The sequence below is a fragment of the Cynara cardunculus genome (genome assembly GCF_001531365.2).
Source record: "Cynara cardunculus var. scolymus isolate 2C chromosome LG 13, CcrdV1, whole genome shotgun sequence".
Taxonomy (NCBI): Eukaryota; Viridiplantae; Streptophyta; class Magnoliopsida; order Asterales; family Asteraceae; genus Cynara; species Cynara cardunculus.
In genome coordinates, this window is record NC_037540.1 from 5,673,232 (window position 1) to 5,683,781 (window position 10,550).

The 10,550-nt window shown below is 33.6% G+C and overlaps 2 protein-coding genes across 2 annotated transcripts; both read right to left on the reverse strand.

The window, feature by feature from the left end:
• Positions 1–2,720: 2,720 nt before the first annotated feature.
• LOC112524348 lies at positions 2,721–3,221 on the reverse strand. Its single transcript, XM_025134132.1, has one exon. It carries the CDS (start codon positions 3,192–3,194, stop codon positions 2,721–2,723), a length of 474 nt encoding a protein of 157 aa, XP_024989900.1. The 5' UTR covers positions 3,195–3,221.
• Positions 3,222–4,434: 1,213 nt separating this feature from the next.
• On the reverse strand, positions 4,435–10,287 carry LOC112525137 (HD domain-containing protein 2 homolog). The gene is made up of 8 exons (XM_025135106.1): positions 9,969–10,287; positions 8,010–8,134; positions 6,962–6,999; positions 6,433–6,543; positions 6,265–6,344; positions 6,125–6,161; positions 4,843–4,884; positions 4,435–4,756 (listed from the first exon to the last, which is right to left on the reverse strand). Exons 1-8 carry the CDS (start codon positions 10,230–10,232, stop codon positions 4,671–4,673), a joined length of 783 nt encoding a protein of 260 aa, XP_024990874.1. The 5' UTR covers positions 10,233–10,287; the 3' UTR covers positions 4,435–4,670.
• Between the last annotated feature and the right edge of the window lie 263 nt (positions 10,288–10,550).

Below are 10,550 nucleotides of genomic sequence, written 5' to 3' on the forward strand. Positions count from 1 at the left end.
TTAGATTTAATAATGAAGTCATTTATTTTTAGTTTAATAATATAATTCTTTTATAAAGATAATATTTAGTATTTTGAATTCAATGGTTATACTAAATATATTTTAGATTTTTTATATTTAAAATGAGATACTTATCCCTAATTTGATTATGTGTATTTGTAGCTAGTTACACAAATTCAAACATGGAGTCTTAATAAGTTGTACTTATGCACAATCTACTTGCAATCTTGAGTTGTAAGTAATATACATTAATAAACAGTATTTTACGCATAAAAAATGGTTTTTAAGAGTTTTTATCAAATGCTTTATAATATAGTATAAATATAGACATATGCGTTAAAGATATAACGGATGATGCATAATAAGGTTAACTTTTAATTTTTTAAAATAAATCATTTAATTATAAAAACGTTAAATAACGATACTTTGGTGACATTGACAATAAAATGGTCAAAAAAACAAAAAATACCCTAACTTATATTTGTTAATTGAGAAATTGATTCAAATAATCATATTTTACAACCAAATAAACCTCCTAACTATTTTTCTTTGGATTTTACTCAAAAGTTATTAGGTATGTAATATCCATATGCGTAATTATTCCGGACCCATTAAGGGTGCGTTTGGTACGTGGAATATGGTGGAACAGGACAGGACAGGACACACTTGTCCCACGTTTGGTGTGTTTTTAAGTGGAACTAACTGGAACTAACTTGCACACACATGGGACACTGGTGTTCACCCTTTACCCCTGAAACTAAGTGGAACAGGCTTTTTTTACTAATATACCCTCCATCGCACTCGCTCCTCCATGCTCAGACCCTCCATCGCACTCGCTCCTCCATGCTCAGACTACCCTCCATCGCACTCGCTCCTCCATGCTCAGACTGCCTCCATCGCACCCTCATCGTGCATCCTTCCCCATCGGCGACGGCGACGGCGACGGGAGGTTTGAATCGATTTCCTTCTCTATCGCACCCTCCTTCTCCTTCATCAGGTACATGATTTCCTTCTCCATCGCTATGTTTGAATCGATTTAGGTTTTGCTAAGCTTGAATCGATTTAGGGTTTGCTAGGTTTGAATCGATTTAGGGTTTGCTTTGCTTGAATCGATTTAGGGTTTGCTGGTTGTAATGCTTGAATCGATTTAGGGTTTGAATCGATTTATGGATCTGTTTGCTGTAAAATTGGGTTTTGATCAAAATTTGTCACTGTAAAATTGATTGAAGTTGTATAAAGTCGATTTAGGGTTTCAATAATTTAATAATTGATCTGAATCGATTTAGGGTTTGCTGTAAAATTGATTGTCACAGTCGAAATTTGTCACTGTAAATTTGTCACTGTAAAATCGATTTAGGGTTTGAAATTTGTCAGTGTAAAATTGGGTTTTGATCATGGTGGTTAGAATTCTAGGATTGACTCAGTAGGGGTAAATTGATCATTTTAACCAGTTCTGTCCAGTCCTATCATGTCTTACCAAACGCTGAACAGCTGTCTCGTCCTGTCCCGTCCTGTCTGCGTACCAAACGCACCCTAAATGACAAAAAATCATCGTTTTTAGGTCAAATCTGTAACCATCGGTCATTAACTATCACGGATCCGGCTTAAAACTCCTTTTCCTATCCATGGATTTTGGTTTTGGCCCAAAATTCTGTAGTTATTTCCATATTTTTAATTAAATTAGCTTGATTTTAATAAAAGATATATTGAGATTGTAGGTCAAATATATGAATTTTTGATTCTTCATCATTTCAATATTATTAGTAAATGCCAGAGGATTCGCATACGTGCTTACCACCTCCAATTTTCATAAGTAATAAATAAGTTGAAAATTTCAATACAAAATCATAAATTAAATAATTGCTGCCTCTTTTCTAAAAAAAATTAAAAAAAAAGATATAATCAATTTATAAATTTAGTCTCCGATTACATTAGTTGTTTCTATCGTTTGTTTAAATTTGGGATTTGTTCTCTAAAATAAACTATCTACAGTAATTGTTCCAACTTTTCAATTTTATAATACTCATAACCCCTTAAATTAATTTCGCCATTTAGCAATTGTAAGGAGAAGTAAATCAATTTTTTAGAAAAACTATAGGGACTAATCATTCTAAAAGTAATTATGAATAAAACCATTTTTTTATTTAAATTTTTTAAACTACAATTAACCTAAGATAGTTATATATTAAAATTTATTTGTTAAAATAAATAATATAGATAATCATATTTTAAAAGTTAAAATATTGTAAGACATTATTAAATTGAGTTATCAAATACTTGTGAATAAGCATAATTAAATTGATATAACAATCGAAATATTTTTTTTAATCGTACTTATACTATATTTAATAAATAATTTGAATTATAATTAATTTTAAGAGTAATTACATTTTTGGTCCCTATAGTTTGTCTAAAGATTGGTTTATCCTTCTTAACGTTTAACGGTATTAACTTCAGAAATCTTGAGTGTTATAAAATTGAAAACTTAAGAACCATCAATATAGATAATTTGTTATAAGGACCAAATCCAAAATTTGAACAAACCAGAGTGTATTCTTTAGATATATTGTTTTAATTCAACTAATAAAATTCACAAAATAAACCGCTTTAATTCTAATGTTTTCATCGTATAAAACAAAGATATAGTCTTTGACATATATATGTATTTTGTTACTAAGCAAAAATTCACCATTTAAATTACAAAAAAATTAAAAAAAACTTTAGATTGAATGCATTGTAAGAGGGCCAAATACTTGAATAAATTGATAATTTCCATCATATCCATGTTGCTGATTTACAAAACGTATTCGAAAATTATCATCCACCAATCCTTCATCATCATCATCATCATCATCTCCCCTCCAAAAGCTCCCAAATCCAAACTCACCCTTCTTGTACATTTCCGATAACACCTTCTCAACTTCCTCCATGCAACCATCCCGCCGCAAATCCTCCACCATAATCCTCCGCCGTGGCTGTGGCCGCTGCCGCCCAATAACCGCTGCTGCACAACGAGCCACTCTCCTTCGTATTCCAAACTTCCTCTTCATGTATTCCTTTGTTTTTCTGAAAAGTTTGGTTGGAAGTTTGAGTAAAAGAAAGACGAGGATCTGCAAGATCAAGCATTGGCAGCAACACGATAACACGAAGCAATCAGCCGCGATCATGTTCCAATCTTGTCGTTTGTCGTCCATGGATGGGGATCGGGATCAGGAGGATAGAGAAAGTGGGGATAGCTAGAGAGAGAAAGAAGAGTAATTATGAAAATCATAACTTGTAATGTATGATGGAATAATAGTTGGTTGCTTCTTGTGTTTGGCCAGAAGAGAGAAGGTGGTGAAAATGGGAAGGTGTGAAGCAATGAGATAGTTGAAGCTGCAAAGGTACATATAAAAATAAGGTGGTAATGTCAAATGCTTAATCACTTGCAACGCACTTTACTTCGTTCATATGGAGCAGTGGAAACCAAGAAACAAACAATAACGATAAATTAGTTGATAACTGATAAACTAGTTGGTAGTTAATTAATAAATTAACTGATAAATAAATTATGTTCGGTAAAAACTAATTTATAAACATGTAAAATGATCATGATGAACAAATAACGTTTGACAAAAACTAGTTTAAAGAACACCTTGAAACAAGAGTCAATTACGAATATTTCATAATATAATTAAAATAAATATCTAATAATATAATATATAACTAATACAAACAATTAAGATAATAAAGAAAAAAAATTAAATTAATATAAAATATGTTAATCAAAATATTATATATATACTATATATTTTAAATTTGTTAAAACAAGTTTTAGAAAATAAGTGGTTGTTTGTTTAACTCTTAATAGTTCCATTAAGAGACAGATCTGAATCGTTAAGAGGTAAATCTTTTTTGGTAAAAAAAGAGTTTGTTTCTTAATGGTTCTAAAACTCTCCGAATGATTTTGTATCTTAGGCCTCCCTTAACCATTAAACGTCATGATTTCATTATAAACAATTATATTTCATTTTGTACTATATCATAAGAGCCTCTTAATCATTCAGCACCAAACCATTCAGCAACTATCAAACATAATTGCTTTACTTTTGAGGCCAAATTTATGGTCGCCCCTTATCATGGATATATTTTAGGTTTTGTTTGGTCCATGTTTTTTTTTAATCTTTTGTTTTGAACAAACTCATTTACTGTCCATTCCTCTTTATCTTTTTATTTATTTTCTTTAATTTCAGAAATTAATTAAAATAGTCATTTCAGGCTTGTAGTTATGGCCTACTTAAAAGAATACGATAAGACATGTATTTCTTGATATTGTATTTGATGTAGTTGTTCGAATTCCTTATGATATGCAACTGAAACAAGTTCTTGCAAATGGCTCACACGGGTCGGATTATCCCCAAATTTTACCATCATGTAAATCAACAAACCACTTAAAGAAAACCATATTGATCCTAAAAAGTCAAAAAGCCCATGTATTTTGCCAAAACTAGAGACCAAGTTGCTTAATGTGTTACAAGAAGTCGCTTCAAAACTCTAAATATCTTGAAACAACTTTGGGATAATAGCAGGATGCCAAGCTGATAGACCAAGTCAGCATTAAGGGTGCTTAAATAAAGATTGAATCAAATCAAAGGATGATGGTTCTTGGCCGCAAAAGGGAAAACCTCTGATTAGTTTAGTTTCTTTGCCAACCTTGAATTTCTTCTGGCAATGACCTCAGCAGCCCAACTCTTGCCGATTTCGGTTTGAAACTTCCCTGCAAACAGTATAATACATAAAATACCTACCAATATTCATAATTTTCACTTTTCCAACAAAAAAACAAGAATCCATCGATCTTACCAGCTGTCGAGAGAAAAAATTCGTCCAAGACTTTGTCGTGTTCTGCAATAATGTTGTAATACCAGAATCTCAGAACGTAACAAGATAAACAAATGGATTTATTTCCTCTTTAAGTGTATTTCAGGGGGACATATAGTAGGCAAAGAACATGGGGCGTGAATTTTTAACAAGATATATATAGGAGCCCCTACTTTCTGATTGGATATGTAAATTGATTTCAAAGGGCAATTGGGTCACATTTCAAGCTTCAAAATTTATGAGATTCTTCAACTTGTGGGAAAATATGTGGTAAGTCATAAGCTTTCTAGCAAGAAATATACTAGACTAAACTTGATGCTAAATTTTGCAAGAAAATACGTGTAATGTTGTGTTTCGAAAGGATTAAGTTTGACATCATAAGAGCGTGTCGTTTTGGGGTCAAAAGAATAACACAGTGTGCTCTGTTCTTAACAGGATGGTATTCTTTCCAAACAGAAGGCCATAGAATAACAAGCTGCTAGGGTACAATCTTTTCACAGAAAATGCCATAAAGAATTTGATAAGCACGAATGAATTCTCGAAAACTTCCTTTTTGTTTATATCCTAATGTATAATTTTTTATATATAAAACAAAGGGGAGATAAAGGAGGCATTAAAGCATAGTGGGGAGGTAAAATCAAGAGAACAACCGCTACACGACCACTGTTTTTGTCGACCGTCTTCTCCATATGTCCTTGTTTAATCTTTTTTCATGGTTGTGCTCTAACCGTTCTACTTGCTCTGCAGTTACTCTTCTAAACCCATTTATCATCTCTTTAGCATACTTTCAGGGTTGCTTCCAGGAAAAAAAAAATCACAAATTTTTTCTTTTTCTGAAAGCTGAGGGTTTTAAAGGAAACAACCACTCTATTCGATGGGGTAGAGGTAAGCTCTGCAGACAATGTACCCTCCCAAGACCATATTTCGTGTGGGATTTACTAGGCTCGTTTGATTTGGTTTGGTTTATATAGGTTTCTTACTAAGATTCCACCTATAATTGTAAGCTGACAATAGAGATATCCCTGTTAAATGACTATTTTTTATCGTGTAAAGAAGTGATTTTTATCTGAAACTCTACTTGAGACCATCGAATCTTATCAAGTACATGCAAAAATGAATGTACACACACATGCATACGCATATAGGCACACACTCTAAGCAACAATAACAAATTATTTAGCTACACAAATATAAGGACAGGTACGTGAATGCATACTTGATGCTACTGTTTCTTAGCCACAAGACTTTTCTGACATAAACGTACCTGTTTCATACTCCAGTGCTTGCAGAATCATCTCAACCTGGAAAATGAAAATCCAACAGTTTATATCAAAGAATAACTTTTTGGCAAAAGATGACCCTGTTAACATACAACAGACTAAATAAAAGGTGATTAAAATATACTTTGTCAAAATCTTTCACGAGATTAGCCTCAAGGGAAGCATTATCCTCATATTCTCGCCAGAGTTCTTGGATTTCTTCAGCTGTAGGTTATGAAAAGCATAAATGGTTCAGACCCGTTGGAGGAAACAAAATGAATATGCATCTAAGATAATGAGTAAACGGAAGTACCCCTCATCCCACCACCAAGAACGTTGCACATTTCCTTTAAAGCTGCTTGCTCAAGTCTACTCTTTTCTACTTTAGGTATGCCATCAGACGGTGTTATATCTCCCACGATAGCTATAAAAGTCAGATTACATCTTAAACTCCAATGCACAAACCAAAAGAGCATACTAGGAAATGTATAAGACGGGTAAACTAGTCTATAATGTCTTTAATTGTGGGCCATTTTGGCAAGAACACAATTATCTACAAATATGCAAAAACCGAAAGTAAGAGAAAGAACAAGGGGACTGTATATCCATATAAGCCCTCTAAATTCGTTCACAATTGAGTGCATTTGACTTTGTCAAAAGTGGCAAAAATTAGATGCATTCTATCCACCATTCTGCACACACTTAGGCCCCAACTTATAAAAGAGCTCATAGAAATATCAGAGTGAGTCACAAAGGTTAGAAAAGGGTGAACAAGCATACTCTCCAATTTAATAAAAACTATTAATCAACAAGTAGCGGAAAATGGAGAATCAATTATGTACCTTCTGCAATATCATGCACAATTGCAATCTTGATACACCTATTCAAATGAATACAGAAAAGGGTTGTAAGAGAAAACAAAAAGAATCCAATAAAGATAATTTTTGTGGAAAGGGGTTAGTGTAAATGACATCTACTAAACAAGAATTTTCCGTTTGTATGTTTTGATTTTTGGTTGCTTACTTCTAACTCATATTTCAAAATTTAGCTGTCTTTATTGTTTACAACTTCTTTTTTTTCCAATATTTTTCTTTAAGTTATTTTTTCGCAATTTTAATATGTATCCCTTTTTTCTATACACTGCATTAGCCACGGGTCTTCATGGAAATAGCCGCTCTATTCTTTGGGTGGAGGTCACGTCTGCTTACATCTCACCCTCCGGCATACCCCACCTTCGGGAGGGACATACTGGGTTTGTTTGGTATGGTTTAGGGTGAAAGGCATCTAGTTGTAATAATATATTAAGATACAGAAGCTAGCTCAGCTGCTAGTTACACAACGTTTCGTGATCATCAAACCAATCTACACTATATATCTTGAAGAATAATTTTGTTTTGTTAGTCCGCCACACAGATGATCAAGCCTCACGTACAGGATTTAAGCCTGAGATCAGAGCCTAATTTGTTAGCTCAACCATAATAGAGTACTGAACTGATGACATTTGAAAACTTGTGAAAGAAGGGAAGAAATAACCACCCAACAAAGTTTCCTCGTCCTGGTTTTATGTATTAGAAAAAGTTATAGAAGTAAAAATTGGGCAAAGAACAATGGCACAGATTTGCCTCTTTGCCAACCCCACCCAACACAATCCCAATCGGGTGCTTTAAAGCTACTGAAGTTGCTTCCATCCCAAGCTTCAGAATCAGCTAATCTCTTAGATGCTTCATGCATTACTGGCTTGGTGAAAAAATAAGATAAAAATGAAAAGCAATGTGAAAAACACTACTCTTCCATTTAAAAATTTAATTAATGATCAAAAATCCAACCGACTCTAGTACACTTAGTAGCAAGACCAAAACTACAAATTAGCAATAAGTAACTACATCGAACCTTTCCCTGTTAACACCAGGAAGATCACCAACGATTAAAGCCATCAATGCCATGCGATACATATGATCAGCAATGGACTCAGGACCCTTAATTCCATGATTGATCCATCCCTTCCTTTTTGTGGTCTACAATGGAGAGAAATCATATAAGTTCCATATAATTCACAAACTTTGCAAGGAGCATACAAACATAATTAAATGGGAAATATCTGAAGTGCTATTACAAGACGAAAGCCGAGTTTATTTTCAGCCTCTTTTCTGTTAATGAGCACACACAGCCACATATGTTCTGCATGCAAATAAGCAATGCAATAAGGTCCAAAACTCATAGATTGTTATTTGTTAATGCAGTTTACTACAAATATTGTGGTTGACTAAATGAACTCATTTCAAAGGCAGATGATCCAGCAACAACTTTAGTTTGAAGCAGCATTTCAGCTTTTATGAAATTTATTCAAGTAGTTGTAAGGTGTTTGATCTTGGTGAGGTATTTTCAAAATTTTATGCCCTTTCTAGGCATTCTAATAACATGATTCTTTGGTCCTCAAATTCCTCTTGTTAGATCTTAAAACATACCAAGCATTTTGGATTCTTTCAATTGCTCCATCAAGTAGTTCTTCAATCAACATTTTAGAGGAATGAAGCCTGATATAAGGTTCAGCCATTTTGATGCAAAAGTACCATTTAAGGATCTCAATGTAAAAGTAATAGCAAGAATTTTGACATTAGATGGATTTTGATGTAAGCCCTTTCTCTTAATAACTCATAGGATTTATTACTCTGTTGCCATTCTACTGTATCCAAGTATACAACTAAACACTGTTCCAAAAATAAATGCAGCCTATGACTCCACATATTGTTTAACAGAAGTGTTTGGTTACAAGCCGAATATCTAAACCCATCAATAATGTGGCTTTTATGATTTTCAACCCATGTTTCTTTCAGCCGGCACTTTGATACAAATTACAAAACAGAGGAAACTTAGGACTCAAAGACAACACTATCAATATCTTGTAGTGCTTAACAAGTGGCAAAAAGGCTGTAATGAATTGGGTTCCTTGCCAAAAAGAAAATATTGTATTCATTTTGGGACATCCCGAAATAGAAACTATTACATTTATTTATGGAGGAGTAATAATTTACATTCACAAAATAATGGACAAGCACGACTGAATTCCCGAAAACATCATTGAATTGTAAAGATCTCCAATGTAGTAGCCAAAACTTGAATTTCATATATCATAACGTAATAATTCTATAGCAAACCCACGTTTGAATCACCACATACATCACAGCTTATAATGCAAGATGACCACCAATGTCTCAATTCTTGGCTTTTAATTCTAGCATACAACTTATCCATATACTAATTCAGGTGGTTTATGCACTGCATGCGGTTCCCCGGTCCTAGAAAATTGATTTGCGTTGTTTAACATACATAAGCAAGTAAATCTTCCCATTTTTGAGCAAAGTCGATCCGCCCCTTTGCTAACCAAGCTATAAATCTTCCCATTTTAGATAAAAGGCTTGTTTTTGAAGAATGTTGGTTGTTCAATCTTAATTATGTTACCCCCAGCCTATCTCACCTTTCACCATTGCATTTTCTTGGAAATTTATTTGATTTTGTTGACAGATTTAAGCATGAGCATTTTCCAATATGCAATCGTAGGTTTCTTGTTGTTCTTGCATAATTTTCACAAAATCTATATAAATTTACATTCTCAAACTTTGGATAACACGCCGAATAAGTAAACAGGCTTCCCAACCATCATAGCACCCAAATTACAGCCACAAATGGCCGATCTCAAATAAATTAATCAGCGCAAAAGCAATCCATGCAAAGGATAAAAGAAGTTGATGGTGAATATTAAAAAAAAAAAGCAACAGAAAATCAATAATTCGAGTAAAGGGGCAGTATTGAATTTACGCAGATATAAATGCAATTGGGCGAAAGATGTACCTTAAGGCTATGGCACAAGGTGAGGAAATCGATGCTGGATGAGGAAGAAGATGTGGTTTCTGTAACATCAGAATTGAGCGCCGATCTTTTGGGTTCAAACTTGGGGATTTGACAACGAACAGATAGCAATTTACGATCATGGGAAGTAAAGGGTACTTTGAACAAACAAGGACGATGCAGGCGTTGAGGATTAGTGAGACAACGGTGAAGTGTCTGGGGAGAAGACGAAGAAGAAGAAGAAGAAGAAGGATTAGCTGCTGCCATTGATGAATAATTTGGTAAAATCTTGATTGAAAAGGGGGAAGGGGGTTTCTTGGAATACGATGAATATGCCTTTGGTGTGGCAAAAGGCGAAGCAGAAAGAAAGGAGGAGAGAGGAGGTCGTAATATTTGTAGTTATATCAAAGTTGTATGGTGGTCTTTAACGGCGAGACAATATAGGAGGACATAGGGGTCAATTTTCTTTCTTTCTTTTTTGTGGGCCAGGTTTAGGGTTTTTTTTACCTTTGATAAAATGTTATTTTCTTAATTCATTGTTTATCTATATTATATTATAAAATATTTAATAAAAAAATTTAAAAA

What these genes read in the sequence shown, in the direction of transcription:
- LOC112525137 (XM_025135106.1), bottom strand. Translation starts at nt 10,232, where the DNA reads ATGGCAGCAGCTAATCCTTCTTCTTCTTCTTCTTCTTCGTCTTCTCCC. An exon ending in CCTGGTGTTAACAGGGAAAG is followed by an intron (nt 7,000 to 8,009) that starts GTTCGATGTAGT and finishes TCATTTGAATAG; the next exon opens with GTGTATCAAGATTGCAATTG. An exon ending in TCTTGGTGGTGGGATGAGGG is followed by an intron (nt 6,345 to 6,432) that starts GTACTTCCGTTT and finishes CATAACCTACAG; the next exon opens with CTGAAGAAATCCAAGAACTC.
- LOC112524348 (XM_025134132.1), bottom strand. Translation starts at nt 3,194, where the DNA reads ATGGACGACAAACGACAAGATTGGAACATGATCGCGGCTGATTGCTTC.